General features: G+C 53.5%; 9 protein-coding genes across 10 annotated transcripts; 3 read left to right on the forward strand and 6 right to left on the reverse strand.

The window, feature by feature from the left end:
• Positions 1-1,555: 1,555 nt before the first annotated feature.
• CKM354_000633600 (uncharacterized protein) lies at positions 1,556-2,117 on the forward strand (the record flags this gene model as incomplete). Its single annotated transcript, XM_044801647.1, has 2 exons — positions 1,556-1,629; positions 1,682-2,117. 2 exons carry the CDS (start codon positions 1,556-1,558, stop codon positions 2,115-2,117), a joined length of 510 nt encoding a protein of 169 aa, XP_044657582.1.
• A 35-nt stretch (positions 2,118-2,152) lies between these two features.
• On the reverse strand, positions 2,153-3,265 carry CKM354_000633700 (uncharacterized protein; the record flags this gene model as incomplete). The annotated part of the gene is made up of 1 exon (XM_044801648.1): positions 2,153-3,265. One exon carries the CDS (start codon positions 3,263-3,265, stop codon positions 2,153-2,155), a length of 1,113 nt encoding a protein of 370 aa, XP_044657583.1.
• Positions 3,266-4,159: 894 nt separating this feature from the next.
• CKM354_000633800 (uncharacterized protein) lies at positions 4,160-6,098 on the reverse strand (the record flags this gene model as incomplete). The annotated part of the gene is made up of 3 exons (XM_044801649.1): positions 4,160-5,761; positions 5,819-6,000; positions 6,068-6,098. The coding sequence occupies 3 exons, from the start codon at positions 6,096-6,098 to the stop codon at positions 4,160-4,162; spliced, it is 1,815 nt and encodes a 604-aa protein (XP_044657584.1).
• A 1,424-nt stretch (positions 6,099-7,522) lies between these two features.
• CKM354_000633900 (uncharacterized protein) lies at positions 7,523-9,257 on the reverse strand (the record flags this gene model as incomplete). Of its 2 annotated transcripts, none has more annotated exons than XM_044801650.1 (5): positions 7,523-7,794; positions 7,991-8,230; positions 8,289-8,478; positions 8,544-8,775; positions 8,827-9,257. In XM_044801650.1, the coding sequence occupies 5 exons, from the start codon at positions 9,255-9,257 to the stop codon at positions 7,523-7,525; spliced, it is 1,365 nt and encodes a 454-aa protein (XP_044657585.1). The 2 variants fall into 2 exon arrangements, with proteins under 2 accessions (XP_044657585.1, XP_044657586.1); XM_044801651.1 differs by having other exon boundaries at positions 7,523-7,878.
• Positions 9,258-10,294: 1,037 nt separating this feature from the next.
• CKM354_000634000 (sterol homeostasis protein ARV1) lies at positions 10,295-11,399 on the forward strand (the record flags this gene model as incomplete). Its single annotated transcript, XM_044801652.1, has 4 exons — positions 10,295-10,483; positions 10,553-10,606; positions 10,664-11,233; positions 11,286-11,399. 4 exons carry the CDS (start codon positions 10,295-10,297, stop codon positions 11,397-11,399), a joined length of 927 nt encoding a protein of 308 aa, XP_044657587.1.
• A 202-nt stretch (positions 11,400-11,601) lies between these two features.
• On the reverse strand, positions 11,602-12,008 carry CKM354_000634100 (H(+)-transporting V0 sector ATPase subunit e; the record flags this gene model as incomplete). The annotated part of the gene is made up of 4 exons (XM_044801653.1): positions 11,602-11,690; positions 11,748-11,800; positions 11,866-11,949; positions 11,998-12,008. The coding sequence occupies 4 exons, from the start codon at positions 12,006-12,008 to the stop codon at positions 11,602-11,604; spliced, it is 237 nt and encodes a 78-aa protein (XP_044657588.1).
• A 417-nt stretch (positions 12,009-12,425) lies between these two features.
• Positions 12,426-13,229, reverse strand: CKM354_000634200 (uncharacterized protein; the record flags this gene model as incomplete). Its single annotated transcript, XM_044801654.1, has 2 exons — positions 12,426-13,141; positions 13,190-13,229. 2 exons carry the CDS (start codon positions 13,227-13,229, stop codon positions 12,426-12,428), a joined length of 756 nt encoding a protein of 251 aa, XP_044657589.1.
• Positions 13,230-13,808: 579 nt separating this feature from the next.
• CKM354_000634300 (uncharacterized protein) lies at positions 13,809-16,895 on the forward strand (the record flags this gene model as incomplete). Its single annotated transcript, XM_044801655.1, has 1 exon — positions 13,809-16,895. The coding sequence occupies one exon, from the start codon at positions 13,809-13,811 to the stop codon at positions 16,893-16,895; it is 3,087 nt and encodes a 1,028-aa protein (XP_044657590.1).
• A 601-nt stretch (positions 16,896-17,496) lies between these two features.
• Positions 17,497-19,413, reverse strand: CKM354_000634400 (uncharacterized protein; the record flags this gene model as incomplete). The annotated part of the gene is made up of 1 exon (XM_044801656.1): positions 17,497-19,413. One exon carries the CDS (start codon positions 19,411-19,413, stop codon positions 17,497-17,499), a length of 1,917 nt encoding a protein of 638 aa, XP_044657591.1.
• Positions 19,414-19,750: the final 337 nt, after the last annotated feature.

The raw sequence follows: 19,750 nt of genomic DNA on the forward strand, positions 1-19,750 counted from the left end.
TCGCGTCTGATGGATCAAGTGATGCAAGACTTCGAATTGTCCGCACGAAAGCTGATGACGACTGGCTTTTGCGGTACAAGCACGCCGTCAAAAGCTGTAGACACCTCTTTTGCCACCTCTAACTGATCGCTGGACTTCTACACAAAAGCACATCCAAGACCTCTATGCTCGATATGTGGTTCCCCGGCACTAGCGCCCTGTTTTCCATGGTTTATTCATCGAGCAAGCTGAGATATCCTCTCCTTCCACTCGTTGCAGCCACCGTCTGGCATGTAGCTCAGGCATGAAACTCGGAGCCGGACTGACATTGGCAATCTATGGGCTCCTGCCTATTTGCGCTGTCGCAGCGCCGGCGGCACTTAGCGCGACACTTGGTGAGGTCTGCCCATGACGTGTTGAGCCATAACGTCTGGCGGCACCTGCCTCTGAAGGTTCCGCCTTCAATGCTCTCTCGCAATTCCACGACGAAGGCAGCCGTTTTACCTGAATTAGATTGGAAAATGCAGTTCCTGATCAAGAAGTCGCGCGCATTGTACAAGCGGTAGCGTCACCTGGCGACACCCTTTCGATTCCATCGCCATGCCATATTATGCTCCAACCGCGGTCCTGACAGGGCCTAGCTTAAATTGTGAGAACATGAATTCGACCAGTCACCAGACCTTAGAGCTCAATATCAGAGACCTCATAAAATGTAACTGCAGCTGACCACAGGCTCAAATGCAAAGGAGAAAAGACAAAGGAAGCTGGCATTGATGACTGCCCTGTAGATGGCTCTGTTTCTTTCATGTTCTCTTATCTGGCACGGCTCAGCGCCGCACTATCTTTCTTCCAATAGAATGTTTCCAGCTTGGCAGCTTTAAAGATCTCCACCACCCGATGTGAAGTTGGCAGTTGCCCGACGATCGACGGCCATATTCTCGGTCTGACGGTCTTCCCTAGTGCAATGAATAACCATGGTAGAGACTACTGACCGGTAAACACGTGGGATAACGATGTATTGATAGACGAATGTTTCACGAAGCAATCTGGCAACATTGCCAGGTTCAGCTGAGAAAATATACCTTGCGCTTTGCGTGTGAAGGAGTCGCGCAGACCCAGTGGGGCAGGTGATGTCATTCACAGATGCTCGCGATAAATCTTATCCATGCACAGTCGGAACATTGACTACATATTTAGCCTCATCAGATGCCGGGTATGAGCGACCATAGGAATTGAAGAGGGGAGAAAACATGACCTATGTCGATCGATTAATGGCGTTGGCCAGCCAGTTATTGTTTGGATGTTCATGAACCGCACATCTTACAGCTTTTGCGGCGCTTATCACTCGTGGTCAAAATGCTGCTGGTCGCATGCCAGAATCGGCTATACTCTACTGATTCAATACAGAGGACATGGAGCTTAGATCTTCACGACAAAGCTCTATGATACCACTGAGCTGACGCAAGCATAAAGTCAAGACAGCGCATACAACGCTACCTGCGCCAATAGCGCTTCCGTCTACGCTTTTGGACAAACATTTGGCCTCACTCAGCCACAGAATCCTACAGCTCCGAGGATGGATCTAATAAACGTTCTTGAAGAGCTCTTCCTCGGTACGACAATATCCTTCGCATCGTCCGAAAAGCTCAGGTAAGCCTTGAAACATGACACGTTACGCCACCAGCTGCTGACTCCTAAGCAGATATGACCTCTCCAGCCCGCTCGCCCCACCACCCGTCGACGTAGCCTTCAAAACCTACGGAAACATCTACGCCTACGACTCCTTCAAGCTGTGGCTCAGCTACGGCTTGGCAATCGGCATAACAATCCTCAACGTAATCTTCGGCTTAGTCTCAATGTTCCGCACTGGAATAAGTTTCACAGCAAACTTTTCCTCAATAATCCGAATCGCCAAAATCGCCAGCATTGATGCCAACATGACAGAGCCAGATTTCCCCGGCAAAGATCCTTGTCCCAAGGATGTGGCTGAAGCACAACTTGTTGTTGATTCACGGTTTGATGATATGTCAGGAACGCATAGAGTAAGAGATTTTGGAGCGATCTCTACGACTTATAAACCTGTGGAGCAGACTGTGAGGGAAGTGGAATCTGAGCAGGAAAGTTTACGTAGCAGATGAGACAAGTACAGTATAGACTCGTCACTGTAGACCTTCTACTCCAACTTTCTCCTCTTTGACTTCTTCTTCTTTCCATCACCACCCTCTCCATCTGCCTGTGGTCTGAACAGGTCGCGCTCGTTGACACCGAATGGCACACGATCGCGACCCGGGTCTTGAAGCTGCTGGGAACGAGCGGAGGTCGTTTCAATGCGAGCTTGCATGCTCGCCAAGAGAGCAGTATCCGCCGCTCCGCTGGTGAAAATGTTGCTCCCCTGTCTCGTTCTCTGGGATGTCGATGTTGGCGTGACGGGCGGCGAAGCGGCACTCAGAGCGTTCGAGCGGCGAGCAGTCGTCGGAGCGCGAGGAGCAGCAGGAGCTGTCTCAGGTCGCAGATGTCTTGGACCGTAGTGGCCGGCTTCAATTGCGGCGTCAGCGTATGGTGAGAACGACGAGAGATACGCTGCTCTCTTTGGTGGCCGAGGCTTGCCGTCCGGGAAGGGGTGGCGAGCTTTCGGCTGGAGAAACGATCGTGTCTCTGATCGTGGTTGTGATGGCCGGCGGGAGGAGTTGCTTGGCATGGTGGCACTGTCTGACAGGGCCGATTCCCGAGAAGAAGTCGTGCCAGAGTTGTCCAGGAGGGAGAATTGCCGATTATAGGTGTTTCCAGCACCCAGGATATCCTCAAAGCTATCCTCCTCCTCCTCCTTGACTGCACCCTCACCCTGCTCCTCCGTGGGCACAACCTCAGCCGGAGCACCGCGACCTTCGACTGGAGTCATGCCAGTCTGCACAATATCTCCTCCCTCACCCCTATCCTCCTCTCCCTCTCCCGATTCATCACCGCCCTCCCCAGCCCCTCCAGCACCCGAAACCCTCCTCTGCAACTCCGCCAACCTCTCCGACTTCACCCTCATTTCCTCCCCAATTTGCCCGACCGAGAGCTTCCTCGCCACCAGCCTGCTGTCCAAACTCCTCAACTCCTCCTTCACTTCCTCCATCCTCTTCTCCAGACTCGAGAGCTCCTCTCTCCTCTGAGCTTGTTGTGCCAGGATCTCGTCTATCTCTGCGGCAGTCTCCATGTGCTGCTCGTGCAAAGCAGCGTTCTCGTTGCCGAGGTGTGCGATTTGGAGCCAGGGATTGGCGGTGTTGGTGGCGTCGGTGTTCATGATGGCAGTGGAGGAAGACTCGAAGTGGTGAATTTACTTGAAGAATGTGCGAAGAGTAGTTGTAGAGCGACTCGAAAACGCACAATAGTTTGGAGCGGAGTGTATTGCAAGTCGTGTTGCCGTTGTATGTATTGTTGTCAATGGAAGCCGCGTATAGAGAGACGAAGAACTTGTATTGTTGTTTGTTGTTCGAAGGAAAGTCGGATGAGCCCATCTCCGAAGCAACTTTTATTTCTCGCGAAGCAAACAATTCAAAGGGCCTTGGCAAACTTCTGCCTGCTTCTCATTCACTCCAGTGACGTCTGTGCTTGACATGTGAAAGACCTTGTGCCGACGCTTCCCCTTAACAAGCCGAGCAAACCCGCATACCCTGGACGAATCCATTAGCGAGAGTCGAGAATGCCCAAAGAGATCAGGATAAATATGTCTTTTTTCACATTGTCATTATGCTAGTCCTTACTGCTCTGATCCAGCCTCCTCCGTTCTTTTGTTTCCATCCGCACCATCCCATACCATATTGTCGCCGACAATAATCTTCCCCTCCACTCTAACAGAAAAAAGGAGTGACAATCTCCCAAAACACGAATCATTATCGTTGAGTGCCAATCAATCTGTTTCCTTCAAAGCACGCTCATATTGCAAAATGCAATCATACAACCCCGTGTAAGCTAATAATGATATAACACAATGTGAAAAGTCTCCGAAAAAGGGAAAGGGTTTTCGTTCCTGCTTGCTTGCTCAATGCAAAATGTATCTCTTCTTGCGCCTTGGTCATCCGTATGCAGGATCGTTTCATCATTAGCTCCTTCATGACCCGCACTCGCTGTTGCTCTATAGGAGATGTGCCTCCGTTCATGTACTTCAGTCGTCGATCGCCAATGCTTGAGAGGCCTGCTAAGTTTTCACGCGCTTCGGATCGTTTCCATCTTCGCCTTGGTCCTCGCTGCCTCGTTTGCGCTCGTCCTCGGTCCGCCAGCTGGGCCCGTTCCCTGCTACGGGAGTTTGAAATGTGAATGGCGAAGGCAACATGTTATTGTTCCAGTCCGAAGGGTAGAACGCAGATGGCGAGGGCAGTAATTCGTTGTTCATGAATCTGCTCGGTAGTGCCGACAAGGGCGTCTCGATATGATTCGCTTCACGATTCGCAGCATGTGGATTGGTACTCATCGGTGGCGCAGGTCTGGCAAACGGATTAGGTGGTCCTTGTGCGCCAGCCGATAGTAGTGCACCTGCACTGGGTGATGGCGGAGGTAGAACAACTCCGTGAGCTGGCACCTGCGGCTGGCCTGCTATCGTGTTGGCAGTCTGCGCCTCGCTACTGGTGTTGAGATCCTGCGCAGATTCGGCTGTTCCACCTTCGTCTCCTGACTGCTCGCTAGGGATCTGCACTTTTAACCGCGGTCTCTTAGCCTCGGTCTGTACAGATCCGCTGCGACCTGGCCCTACTATGGTAGGTGTGCTGGCAGTCCGATGAGGTGGCTGTGGTGATTGCGTTGCGGATTGTGTGGTCGGAGGTGGGACAGATGGCGGCGGTCGCGGCGAGAGTCCATTGGCCTTGGCATGATTCTCTCGTTGCATCTGAGCGACATCTATCGACTGTGATCGAGGGCCACCGCCTTCTATCTTGACTGCTGGATCTGAACGAGGTTCTGCATTGCTAGGCCCACCCCAGTGCTGTGCTAGCATTGATCTGCTGTCGTCTATTGGTGTGAATATGCTATTGACTTTGGCGTGTGCTGGTAGAGGCTTTGGCTGCGGTAACGGAGGGCTTTGGAATTCATTCTGGGGCGGTTGTGGTGAAGGCGTGGGCCGCTGCTGTTGCTGGAGTCTGGGCGAGGGTTGTGCTTGTTGTCCGGGAGGTGCAAGATGATCGCCGGAGGGATGTCTTTGCATATTTGGCTGAGGTGGTGGTGGCTGTTGAGGATAGTTGGGAGGCATGGATCGTCGTTGATCTTCCATGAACGCTTGCTGTTGCATTGGAGGATGCTGTGGCTGTTGCGGTGGATATGGAGCCGGGAATGCTCCGGGCGGAGGCGCTGATCCTGGCGGCGGTCGACCTTGCATTTGCGCTGCTTGTGGATTGTAGAATGGAGGATTAGGCTGGTAGGCATAGCTCGGCGGGGCTCCCTGCGGATGCTGGGGAACCAAGTTCGAGCTCGTCCTCCGAATGTGTTGTGGACCTCCCGGGTGCTGTGCGTTTCGTGAGTTTGGCCGTGAAACCTGCATGCCTGGTGGAAGCGGCGAAGGTCCTCGCGTGAACTGTGGCATGGCTCCGTTGTGCATGGGCGGAGACGCGTGTGGTGTGCCGTGTCTGACATGCTGAAAGCCTGGGTGATTCGCCATGTGTGCATGCATCATTGACGGGTCTGGTTGTGGTGTCCCTCTGTGCTCATCGCCACCCATATCGTCCCCGCCCTCTCCATCCTCGTCGTCATCATCGCCGCCCGCCTTATCTGCGAAGTCCTGTGGTCCCTTGTGTTCGTGCGCGCCGCCATACTGCACCCCATTAGTTCATCGCTCTTTCCACCAGTATCACGCAGTGTAAATACGCACGTATTGAAATCTCCCAATGATCTCATTGATGTCCGACGAGCTGTACTCGTACAATTTCTTATTGTGGCCGAAGATGACCACGGCAACGTCGACCGAACATAGCACGGAAAGCTCGTGGGCCTTCTTGAAGAGACCGCCTTTGCGCTTAAGGAAGGTCACGCTTCGGTTTCGATCATCGCGGACTGTGTATCGATGAAACAGTGGTCAGTGAGGTTTCCTCGATGGCAAGTGTCTGAAGATGCGACGTACTGGGCTTGATCTCAATCTTTCTTCTACCCATGGCTACCGGTGCACACGCAGCGGCTCGCTACCGAGCGCGAAGGTCCAAGCTGGTGGTGAAGCTCTGGACACTCGATGCATCCACAGACTCGGCGCTTATCGATGAGCGATGGAACAGAGTCTGTCGGTCGTCGTCGCGGTTTGCACGCGATGGGTGCTCGGGCGCGCGACGTGCTGCTGGCGGGGCTCGCAGCAATGGCCGGCGTGGGTGGTGATATTCAGCGCGATCGTCGGGGTGTCGCGCACGCTGGCACGCGTGTCTGCCGCTTTTCTGAGGTTGTCTCTCGATGGATGCTATTGTTAGAACGAGCTACACAACTGGCTCCGAGCGGAGGGCAGCCTTTTTGGCTTTGGCCTGGCACGGACCACCTCAGACTCGGCGATGAAACAAGTGAGGAACGGGCACTAAGCTGCTTTCAGCGGCCTGAATCGGCGCGCCGTTCGACACGCGAACTTCACTTCCTTCTGCCGCCCTTCTCCCACACCCTCCACACTCTACTCTCGTGGCTCGTCGTGCACCGCCGCTCCCGCTGACCTACCTATTATCCCGCCAAGCCATCGCGTGGACTGCTGTTGTGCTGCAACAACGACCCGCACCTGGCACGCCTGACTGATCGGGCTGCACCGCAACACAACGTTCGCCAGAGATGCAAGCATTCCCAGCTGACCGTCCGGGTGAACTACACATGGTTGTCGTCGCGACTCCGGTGAGATGATATGCAGCCGCTGGACAGGACGACTCCCTGGCGAACACTTCCACGTTGGTCGTCTTCGACACTTTGGCAGGACAGAGCACCCATGTCGAGAGCAGTATGACGTCTATCCTCTTAATCACAGCTGGCTGTCGTGAAGATTTTCGACATGGTTGGCGTGACAAATCTCGACCATTGGCGAAACTCAAGTGCTCATTTCGATGTCCGACACTGTTTTGACTTGTCAATTCTCATTACCACCTTCCAGCGCAATTTCTACCACACTCCACCCCACTGTTGGTCGTACTCGGATGCATCCGATCTCGATGGCGTGACCTTGGTGGCTCGTGCAGAGTGGAAATCTGGAAGGCTTGGCAGTTGGTCTATGGAAGCTGACGTCTGGATGCTGACGTCTGCTTGGGGTGAGGAAGCCGGATTGGTATCCCAGCAAACAAAGCTTCTGTTGCCGACTGGCAATGTCAGATCGAATCTGAAACTGCTCCCTGTGTTTGCTGCCGACCCTGTTGCTCACCCCACGCGACCTCACTCTATTTACACCTACATGTGCAGTATCTGCTACACGGGTAGACCTTAGCCTTCTCTCTTTGACAGAGTTCGCATACGTGTATTCTCCGAGTGGCAGGCAGAACGGATAATGGATATTGTGCTCGCCGACACGTGCGGTAATCCCGTCTCCGAAGCCCTACAATGAAGCAACTGTGAGATAGCCTCCTCATCCTGAACTTCTCACACTTCCCATTGCTTGCACCTCCCCGGTACGACGAATCTTCAGGTACTTCAACTCTGCTTGGGCTCCACTGTCCTGGTAGAACAGTGTTGCTCCTCCACCGCCATCCTCACCATCGCTGTCGTCGTACCAAGCGTGCAACTTCGTGCCGTCCGCTGGCGTCGCTTCGGATAGTACGTGAAAGCTTGTGAACCCGCGATCAGAAGCTGAGATAGCGCAAACGAGGGTACCGGTGATGCTTTGATAGAAGACGTAATCTGTTCGGGTAGAAGCTTGGTCGTTGCAGGCAGTGATCGACGAACTGTTCGCAACGAGAGGATCGGTCGAGGAAGACGAGCCAGCTGGTCTTTCTGTTAGATCATGATTCATCCCTGGCTCTTGTTTGTGTGTGCAGGAGCATGAGCGTGAATGCAGTTCCTTGCCTCTGGTACTTGAGCTGAAAGGTCAACTTACTCTGCCACCATCCCTCGACCTCTGTGCCCCAGCCCAGAGCCCATTGGGCAAGGTAGCCGGTCGTACTATTCCGGACGTACAGTCGTGCCAACTCGTTCAAACTGGTGGCTCCCACGCCGCTGTTCGGATCACTTTGGTTCAAGAAGCTGTATTTGGCAAACCCATTCCAGGACGCCACCGCGTAATCATTATCGCTGCCCATACCCAATTCTCGAATTCCTTGATCGGGTGTTGCGGAGCCTGTCGTAGTGACATGTCAGTGAGAACTGAGAGTAACAGAGGGAATGCGCATCTCTACCGTAGTACACCCTGATGGTGACCGGATCTTCGCCGAAGCCGGGATATAGATTGACCTGCAGCGCAGATGTCCCTGGTTGTGTGCCATCGTTTGAAAGAACGCTGATCGGCTCGGACCATTGCTCGGGAGAAGACGACGTGCGGTTAGTCATCATGATCTCTCCATCGTTGTCTGTGTAGAAGACCAGAACCTGCACAAAGTATGAGCCAATGATCGCTGTGTTCGCCAATGCAGCAAGGACCTTGTCTCTCTTACATAAGAAGTGACATACAGAGTGATACTCGAAGCCGCAATGGATGTCCCAGGCGATGCGCCACGTGTCGGAATTGCGCTTTGCACTTGCCAGTCGGTATCGTTGACCATCCGGCTCTCGACAATTGAGCCATTCTCGGCTTGGTAGTAGGCGAGGACAGCACTCGAAGCCGTTACGGTGGCAAGGCCACCTCCGTCGCGAATGACGAGCGGCGACACAGAGCTGTTCCCTTGCCTGTAACACTGTCAGTCGTCATTGCAAAGGTACCAAGCGGTCAACCTTTACGTCTTGTCTCCGCTGCCTCCGCTCGACTTCGCTCCTAGCACGGCTCCAACAACGATGGCTACGATCACTAACACAGTCAAGATGACCGCAATCGCGATGACTGCCCGCCTCCGAAGCCCACAGTAGGTCTTGGACTTCCGCGTCCCCGACTCTTGAGACCAAGCGGGGATATGGCCATCGTCTATTTCCTGTCCTGGTTTACTGTCGATGTATCTAGATCCGTAGTATGGCTCTGGGCTGTGATGAGAGTGTCGAGAAGGTGTACGGCAGAGGTAAGTCGGAAGTAACTCGGGTGCGGCTGCTTCTCTATCAAAAGTCGGCTCAAGGCCTGCCTGTTCGACGCGATTCGTGTCCGAGGCGTTGTTGACCTCCATACCCTCCAAGGCCGTGTACCTGATGGAATTGTGCGATGGTACTCCAAGGAGAGCCATCTGATGCGAAAGCGTGCAACATGTGAACGTTTTGAAAGAGATCGCAAACCTACCGGCTGGGAGAGCAGTGATGGTGTCAACCCGTCATCTGCTCCTTCTACAGAGGATGGGCAACAGTGACGAGAATGCAACTTGGAGCCGCGCCCCAATCAATGCATCGGCGGCTGTGCACGACGAATACAATCTGGCCGCGAAACCAACTGCAGACTGTTATGCAGCCACGCGCACGAACTGGGCAATCTGGCTCTTAGCGAGTGTATGAGTATTGGCCCTTCGGCGGAAAACCCCCGGAGCTGTGCATGTGATGCAATGTGAAGGAAGACAACTAAATCGCCACGGCATCTCCACGCGGGCTGCACTTGTCAATGTGGTCAACAGAGATCGTCTGCTTCGCGACTAACGCGTTTCTCTGGCAGGCGCTCTATTCGGATGCAGACGTCTTCCGAGCTTGTGTTCGTCGTTCTGCTCCCGAGGTTGCATAAGCGCGTATGTCAGCCACCGCCAGGTTGATCCTTCCCGCAGAACCAGGGCGGCTATGGTCAAGCGTTCTCCAACACGTTCGAGAACTCAGCTGCAATGCAACCAGAACACTGAACAGGCACTGAGCCAGTGATACCGCGGAAATCTATTTCTTCCGTAGCCCTTGACCCGGGAGCAGCATCTGCATTAGGCGGTAGGTGAGCTTCCGTCCTAGATGCGGCCAAAATCCCGTTGTGTTGGTCCAGTCGTGGCGAAGATCGCGACAAGCTCAGGTACAGGGCAATGAAGACAGTGTGTGAGAATGCTTCAAAGATACCGCACATCCGGTATGCGGCCGTAGAGTAGCTCGGCGATGCATGGGAAGAACACGAAGACGTGAAGTCAGATTTGAGAGTTGTGTTGGAAGTCGCGCTTTGACTTTCCGCGGCATCGACCACGTCTTGGCGCGTCGCCGGCTACAGCTTCATGCGTGTGCGTGTGTGCTTCACCCCACGGCGAACAGAACATGCGATAACATTACCCCGGGGAACAAGAATCAAATCTGATGAAAGAGTATCATGCCGATATGTATCGAATGCCGTTATCCGGTCACAACATTATACACAACCTACAGCAAAGCCGATGACAAAGCGCTGGGCAAGGGTGTCCGCTTGACACAGTGTCCGCGATGTAAGCGCTTCGCGGATAAATATGTCGAGCATGATTTCGTCGTGCTTTTTATCGACCTGGTCTTGATCAAGCCGCAAGTATGCATCTATCTCCTAATTATAGCCGGACGGCGAAGCTCCTGGCATTCATACTGAATCTTCATCTAGGTCTACAGACATCTGCTATTCAATCGGCTTGGCAGAGAAGATGGGCGATTCGACGTGAGTCGCAGACATGGGATATGCATCTGCTGAAAAGAGAAACTGACATTATGCAAGCCTTCGATTATCCGTTTGGGCATTCTGCTACTGCTATTCGACGTCTATCTGACTTGGGCACGAATCGAGAAGGCTACATCAGATTCGCCTTCTCTCCCACTATCGCCGCCACCACCATTACCTCCATTCCCATCAGGCACAGCAAATGATTCGTCCTTGACAGGGAACAGCACTTCTGATGGCCTTGATGCCAGCAGTCCTCTAGCTGCTCAGCCGATCCTGGTGCAGTACATCTTCTTTCTAGTCCTGTGCACGCTGGAGTCCGCGTCATTTCACCTGCCGATACGGGCTTTGCTTTCGGCACGGCTACCGCGGCCGCTGTCCTCGCTGATACCGCACTATCCGCATCCTGCTCTGATCAGCACTGCCTTGCTGGTCTCCAGTTTCACGAAGCTGTTTCCCCTCATGCTTCTGGTGTGGAACTATGATCTACCAAGCAGCGCAAGCGCTGTCTCGTGGGCAGTCATCATCAACAACGTGGCAGCGTTGGAGATACTGCTTGATTGTGGCTATGTACGAGCTGCTGGTCTCGCTGCTGTTGGCGCTGTATGCCGAGCAGGTGTAGGATGGGTATGTCTCCTTCTCTGCAATCTTCTCTTTTTCGCTGACCCGTGTATCACAGTGCATATTGCGCGCAGTCGGCGTAGGCGGAGGCGTGGCTGCTGCAGGAGTAGTCGAGACTGGAGACCTTATAGAGGTATGGCGCACGCTCATGGAGACTGTTGGGTTGGGATAGTGCAGCGGTATTCATACACTGGTTTCACAGTACACATTTCTAATTTCCCATCCTGCCGTCCCTCGCAGTTCGCATGCTCTTTTCTGGTCTGATGCTACCTGCCTTCCCGTGCCTCTCATAACACAGGTACGTGCTCTTTCCCAGAACGCCCCAGAACGCCCCATAACGCCTCGCCATGCCAAATCATGTGCGCTTTCCCAGCTCAGAACCTCTGGTTGGGCTCAACTTCCAGTCGGAGATCGCTTCGCTCGGGTACGATGAGAGGATGCCATTGCGCGAGGAAGGTGATTGCTGTTGCTGCTGTCAGCGCATGATGCCGGGATCGTGACCAGTGATTGTCCTCCATACCCCACATGAGCCAGCAGCTCGCTGTTGACAGGATTATTGTTGAGCGCCAGACACTATAGTTCCAGTTGTTAGCTTTCAAGGCGGAAGCAAAGTGAGCGTGGCTGCTTCTGCGACGCACGTTTGGTTCTCGCCCTTCGGACTAAAGAACCAGGCTGCAAGGCCGATCACCACGACCACGATGATGCTGATGATGAGACTCCACCTGCCCAGCATGTTAGACTTGTCAGATCCAGATACGTGATATGCTTACCCGTTCGCCATGTTGTCTTGTGTTGACGTATTGTTAGACCGACGGATGATGTATGTAGACGCCTGGAAGTCAAGGTGGATGGAGCTCGGGAGCGAATCAGGTTTAAGCTTGGCGGGAACTGTCTCGGGAGGATCTGACTTCACTTCACTTCTCACGCTGCTTGCTACTGCCAAACCTTCAACTTGCAAAAGTCTATCTGCTCTATTCATTCGAGCCTGTTGACACAATGCGGCTGTCATAGCTCCTTCATCTGATGCTGTCCAACTTGGGCAAGTGTGCTCCATTCTTCCGTCATCGCTGGCGCTTTTCGTGGAGCTCATGATCTTTTGCGAGGCACCTGATCATCTCCCAGCTTTTGCGTATCTCTCGATCGTCCAATCTCAACATAGCCATCCAGTACGGACTTGACACTGGGATAACGCGCAACTCTAATGCCCGATCCTCCTGGGCGCGACCTTGCGCACAATGGGTACCTCGTCAGGCTCACGGCCGCTCTTCATGTTCTGCACATCCGCCTCGCTGACCACACGTCTCTTGCAAAAGCCAAAGCCCTCGTAGGTAACATCCGGATGCTTCCTGTTGTGATGATAACGGAATCCAGAAATCGCCTTGAAGAAGCCGCGGCGCGATGCGTTGATTCCGCACTCTGCGCAGGTGACCTCGACCCAGACGTCGTCGATAAGAAGCACTGTTGGGAACTTCTCATGGACGTTTTGGAGTACGGCCATGTGACTGTCGCGACGGGCGTGCTTTCTTCGAGCGCCGTCATTCTCGCTGCAGCTGGCATCAAACTCCTCGTCATCTGGGTTGCTGAACACGGAGGCTTCCTTCTCGGACTGCGTGGCATCGTCATGCTGGCTTGCAGACTCGTCTCTAGTCTCGTCGTCGTTCACGCGCGAAGTGCTCCTTCTCTTGGTTTCCAGTCCCAGAAGCGGGTCGTCCTCGTCGACATTGACAGATTCTCCTCGCATCAAGGCTGCCTTCTTCTTCTCAATATTTGCAAGCTTAGTTCCAACATCTTCACGCTTCAGCTTCTTAGCTTCAGCCTCTTGTTCCATCAAACGGCAGGCAATGTAGTCCTCTTCGATGCCAATGCGCAACATTCGGTCTTGCTCTTGCAGAATGCGTTCGAATATCTCGAGCTCTGTTCAAGGTTAGAGTATGAGAGGAGCGCTGGGGTAAAGGAACATACTGTGCACATTTGCGCTAAACTCCTCCCAGTTTGGGGCCATTGCGGGCAGTAGTGCTTGGAAAGGGATTGATCTGACAAGGAGCTACTCGCAGTTCGCACCTTGCCACCAGCCTGAAGTAGAAAAAGTTAGTACAACCGGCCGCGTTTTGCTGCTATGTACATCTGATGGCTCGTTGGCTGTTTGCGGCACGGTGGATGTGGCAGTCGAAGCAAGAATTTGCAGCAGGCGACAAAAGAGCTCGTCTAGGGCCCCGCACAGACTTGCGTCAGAGCGCGACTTGGAGTCGAGCAACGCTTCGAGGGTGCTCGCTTACTGAGGTGAGTTCCTCCCTGGCGGTGCATATTCTGCAGCCAACATTCCCTGAAAATTCTAGATGGCGTGCGGGCTTATCGTCCGACGTGTAGTAGAAGCATCACTACGTACGATCATATCGCACTGAAGCCTTCCAGTTGTCACTGGAGGCGCCGATGATCGTGTTGGCCTTGTTTGTTGTTTGTGGCGCGCACGGACGCTTCGACGCGCTTGAAGTCGCCCTCAGGCCACAAGTTCGAGCTTATGAGATCTTCCACGCTCAATGTCCGCTCACTTGTCACCCAACATCTTTGGAGACTGCCCACAATGGACGACGACGACGCGTCCACGGATGTGCTGATCGCGAGGCAGAGGCAATACGAGGATGCAGCAGCAGAGATCGGACGCCAGCTGCGCCAGAGGGTCGGTAAACTGAAAAAGGAGATTCCGAAGCTTGAGGATCAGACCCGCACCGAAACCCAGCAGCTCGCTCGAGATCGAACGGTCTACAACGAGAAAGTTGCTCAGGTCAAAGCCGCTCAGGATGCCAAACTCGCTGAGATTGAGGCAGCCAAAGAACAGGTCGGCACTGCTGTCGAGACAATCGAGACTCTCGAAGAACAACTTGATGAGGCTCGTGATGTCTTGAAAGCCGCAGAATCGTGCTTGGGCAAGTTGGAGAAGCAAGCTGCGACCGTTGACAACCAGTCGGAGGAAGCATTGAAGCAGCTTGAAAAGAAAATTGACGACTCGCAGTCTGCTCTCACTGCAACGAGCACCGTGCTTGACCAGACGAAGAAGGAACTACAGCGGCTGGAATCGAAGTTCACTGCTGCGCATGTTACAAATGTAGATCCAAGCACATCGAAATCGACGCGAGCAGACCCGACGCAACTTCAAGATCAAGATCGAGGCGAGAAGGGCACGGCAGGCGAGCATGGTCTGTTCGTTGAGGAGCGCGCGCCTGCTGCAGACACGAGCACCATCTCGAAGACCACAGTGGTACGACCTGAAATTGCTTCTGGCGTCTCTGTGGGGACCATTGGTGCTGGCAGGATGGCCTCCGATCTCGACCGAAGCGCGCCAAATGAGTCCGGCACATCACATAACATTAGTCAGCGTTCATCTCTTATCATTCGCAACACTCCTGCCGAACCATTGTCAACTCAAGCAGTCTCCCAGACACAAGTTTCGTCGACCAGTACTTCCAATGCAACTCCAGCTCGAGATGTCAACGGCACCACGACTGCGTCCACCTCTGAGCAGTCGCCACCTCGTGCGAGCTCGCCGGTCACGGAGGCACAGCCTACCATGGGACATGAAGACATGCCACAATCCAGTTCAACAGGCGACTCGCGTCGCCGGCGTGGTCGTCGCTCTCGCGTAACCGTGGCAAATATGACGGCTAGGCAATTGGAGCTGCATTCTCAGTTACAGAGCTTCTATGGCTTATCGGAAGGCTCAGATCGTGACGAGGAAACTTCAAAGGCACAAGGAGGTGAGAAGACACGAGTGCTGGGCAAAGCAGTAGGCGAAGGGTCAGAGACAGACGAGGAAGAGCAAGTGACTATCGATCCTGACGATACAACCTACGGCCAGACCAGGCACGAATGTTCGTTGAGCTCCAAGTATCCTACGGTCATGTACATCAAGGAGTCCGATCGAGTAGAAGGGAGGTGGTGCGAGCTCAAATGTTTCGTTTGCTCCACGAACACGTCCGTTGAACGATTCAATTTCTTCGCGGGTATAAGGCCGCTTGTCATGCACATTTCGCACAGCCACGGAGTGTATCCTCGCAACGAGGTCGCCCGAAAGTGCGTTGTTCAGGAATTCTCCCAGGACGACGTAGAGAATCTGCTTCATGGCAGGCCCCTCCTCAAAGGCAGACCAATCGACAACACCTGGGGAGATCTCGCCAGACGCAAACTGAGACTGGACGAGATGGATGCTCCCAGCGATGCAGCTCCAGATGAGCATGTGGGTGAAGCGAATGGTGAGTCGAACACGGACGTGCAAGAGCATGCTCGCAGCCATGGCGGTGGCATACCAAACGGCCAGCAAGATCCACGGCCACCAATCCGCAAGAGTCACAGTGTCGAGACCAGTCAGCGCGAGAATGACCGGAACATTCATGCAGCTTCCAAGGGCGATCAGAATGTCGCTAGATCTTCGGACAAGCTTCCAGTGGTGTCGAATAAGGCCACTCTCCCGACGCAGCGTACTGCACAGCCAAGCACGGCCATCCCACGTTCGGCTGCAACACATGGAGTAGCGCTATCGAATACACACAAGCCCATCAACAGTATGCTACAGCGTGGGGAAGCCATTCGATCATCGACAGCGACTGTACCTCATCGAGAACCTCAGACCCCTTCCAAGCCCCCCAAACCCGCACGCTTTGGTGGAACGAAGCGCACCCACAGCGAGCTCACGCCCCCAAAACCTTCGCCCTCTACAGAAATCCTACGTTCCGATCTGCCTGGGATAGCACTCTTGGATGGCAAGTGGCGCAAAATCAGCTGCCGAGAGTGTTCTGCAAATGCTGATCGTTCACCCTACGACAATGCGCTCAACTTGTTCCAGGGGCTTGAGGGACTGGCTAAGCACGTGAAAACTTGTCATCCTGGCAGAGTGGTCAACATGGATGATCCAAAGAGCTTTGCCTCCGGTGAGTCGCTCCCTCAGGACTTCCAAGCCAAGTCCCAGTATTTAGGCAACTTTCGAATTGTGCCTCATGCTGGTGATAAAGCATCCGGGAGTGTAAAACCAGGGGCAGTCGCCGTGAAATCCAATGGGTATCTCGACGAAGAGTTCCCGAGCACTGTACCGATCAACGGCGCTTGGTTCTGGATCAGCTGCAAGACATGCTCGGCACATACGACAGGCAGGAACGTCCCAATTCGTGGTGTGCGATCTCTTGCTCACCATGTCAGAAATGTGCACGGCAAGGAGACTGATTTCGATGATTTGGCCTCTTGGTGCACACTCACGGGACCAATCGCTCCAGGCCAGATTAACAAGATCGAGAAGTGGGGAGATGGTGCTGTTGTACCCACTCCTCCCGAAGCATCAAACGGCAATAGAAGCAAAGACCCTCGCTTGGGAGGCGGCGGCGCTCAGCCCCAGAGACCGTCTTCTATAGCAACGAGCTCCTCGCCAGGAGTGCAAAAGACGTCGCCCGCTCTCCCTCCAAACTCGGTCCGCCTTCCCAAGAGCAGCGAGAATCTGCGCCCCGAGATACGCGTCACGAAGCCGATCGATAGGTCTACACTCAGCACAAACGACCTCTTCTTCAAGCCCGGCCCTATGCCACCACCTCCAAGCCGTGTGCAGAATGTGCCTCAGCAGCGTTCCAGCACAGGATCACCACCTGGCAAGAAGACCAAGACCGACGCGTACGAGAAGAGACAGTAGGGATCCTCATCTTCCTCGTACAACCAGCACGAATGACACGCGGCACGAGCACTCTGTACAGAGCATGAAGACGCGAGAAGTTGCATGAAGCTGCAGGAAGAAAGGGACTGGAAAAGGATGCGAATGGAGAAGCATGACCAGCTTGTTAGCGACAGTTTGCAGCATCGAACAGTTCTGTTTGAAAAGGTTGACAGCAACGCATGGCGGCATCGAAAAGTTTTGGTTTTGAAAGCATTAGCATGGCAGCTGCTCTGCAGAATGGCAGTGAAGGCAGCAAAGTGCAAAAGTCTCGTCCATAGACAGAGCAATAGAATCAACGCGTCAGAACGATAAATGTTCCAGAACTCCGTATCGTGAATCCTTGAAGCTGCTCATGTGGACTTCTGTCCGTGATTCCAACAAAACTATCTTGTGTTTTCGAGTATGTACAGCGCGCAAACCACCACAGCGCGGGTCTCTTCGGCAACACCATAGTGCGCACATCCCAATGCCCTGAACGCTTGTGACGATTTATGCTCTCTCACGAGGCCGTATACACATTATTCATAACAAACGCTCAACTATGCAAAGCCTCTTTAATGCTGCGGCCTTCTCGGATATCTCAATCCTCTCCCTTTCCCTCTTTCTTCTTCTCTCCTTCCTCTTTCGCCTTCTCCTTCTTCCTTTCTTGCCAATCCGTAAAAATGACATCCTCCACATAAAACTCACTCACATGCTCAAAATCTCTTGGTCCATACATTAATTCCTCATAACTCAGACCTCTTCTCACCAAAATTTCTTTCCTATTATGCTTCGTAGCAGATATAATGCCGTCTCTTTTCTCCTCTTCTTGTCGTACATACTCGCTCCTGGGCACTCTTCGCATGCGATGATGAACACCATCGTTGATGATCTTCGGACTGATATTCATTACAGGAAGCGATTCCTCGTGATCGGTGTTCGGACCAGCGGGTGCTCCAATCAAGGTGACAGTCGGAGCAGGCGCCGGAGTCTCTTCGCTTCCAGCAGTAACGGTGACAGTCACAGTCACTGTCCCATTCGCCGTAGCATTTCCTGCAGCCGCAGCCAGAGCAGCTTTCATCGCATCCGCATTAGCCTTCATCTTCGCGTCCGTTTCCTCCTTCAGTTTCTGCGCCACAGCCTTCTCTTCTACACTACTCCCGTCTCCTTCTCGCACAGGCCATTTGTCGTGTACTTCGGGTGTGAAACTGATCTTTGCATATTCGCGGATGAGTTTTCGGAAGTAGCAACTTGTTGCTGCGCGGGTGAGGTATTTCCCTCGGAACGTGTTGATGGAGTTCTTTCGGATCAAGTCTGCCTCATCTGGGTGGTCGATATAGTATTGGACCTTCTCCTCCAAGTCGCTCCAGTCTCGCTTCGCAGGGATATAATTTTGCTTTGGGCCGCTGGGGACGAGGAGGTGGTAGTAATGTGTCGTCCATACGAGATCGTGGACAATGGGCAGACTATCGCAGTTCAAGAGGAAACTCAGCCGGCCGGAATACGAGATGCCTTCGGTATGGATGGCATATCGGTAAGCGCAGAATTGATCAACGGTAAGTTGATGTTCATGAGTGAGAGACATCCAATCGATCTGTTCAACCGCAGCCCATGTCGCATTGCGCGTAATGTTCAGTAATCCGTCACGTATCTCCGGGTTTACCCATCTCGAGCCGCGCCAGACCGCCTGCGGAATCTTATCTTCGAGAGGCGAATCATATTGCGAAGCGCGAAAGCGTGCGTCGTGATATGCCCCCACTTTGCGGTCTCCGAGAGAGTACATGTCGAAGTTGGGCATAAGAAATAATCGCTCGCCGAATTTCCGTCGGTTCTCGTCAGTGTTCTCCTTTTTCACGCGAGTCCAGGCCCATGTCGTGGTTGTGTCCGAATCTGCGGGAAGATCAAGAAAGTCCGGCAGACTGACAGTGAACTCCACAGTTGGGAGCATTTCACCGCCTGCAGTGGCGCTTTCGACTGCGCGATGGATCATATTTGTTAGAGCATGTGCACGTTCTGCCCCACCCATCTGGCTGTACGCCTTCGTGGAGTTGATGATTCGCAGCTCATTGCGATGTATGAGGAATCGGATAGACCCAAGCGGATTGTCCCAAGTATCCTCTGGGGTGATTTTGTGTTTGCGGTCGCGGAAGTATTTCGTCGCACGATCAATCTCGTAGTAGAGGTCGGGGAACGCGATGTCGCATTGCTCCGCCGACAGGGCATCTGGGTATCCATCATCGAAGTGTTGCTCAGCCGGACTCTTCTCATCTTTCCACTCAAAATGCGGCAATGTCGCAGGCGATAGGGCTGTGTTGCTTTCGGCTTGTGTCGTCTGAACCGGAGCTGAGGTGTCCCACGTCTCAGCCGAGGAATCGCTTCTCGCAATGCTCCTGTAGAGCAGAAAGCATTGCGCCACAACAAGCACCGAGAGCAAATAACTCAGTCGCTTCCATGAGAATAATTTCGTGCCCGTAGGCTCCATGGTTTCTGCTGTCAGTACATTCGGAATCTTGTCCATGTGAAGTAGGCTGTAACAAAACACAAAACAGAGATTGCACAGATGAAGTCGACGAGGAAGCTGGAAACTAGCGTAGAGTTACACTTACGAGGCCCACTAGGCAGTTCTTGGCTTGGAGTCGAAGTGTACTGGTTGGGTGGCGGGAGCCGAGAACTGGCAAGTTCCTCGATCATCACGGAGTCTTCCGCTCTTGCTCCTCATCGGTTCCAGCTGTGCCTCTTCCTACAGCAACGCCTTCTCAGAGCACGTTCGTATTCGAAGTTGAGGTGGATGAATGATTCGGCTATATCGGGACTTGGCTTGATCTTCTGGTCTGGGGTCGCTTTGGACTTTGATG

This window comes from Cercospora kikuchii (genome assembly GCF_019650295.1).
Source record: "Cercospora kikuchii DNA, contig_00004, whole genome shotgun sequence".
NCBI lineage: Eukaryota > Fungi > Ascomycota > Dothideomycetes > Mycosphaerellales > Mycosphaerellaceae > Cercospora > Cercospora kikuchii.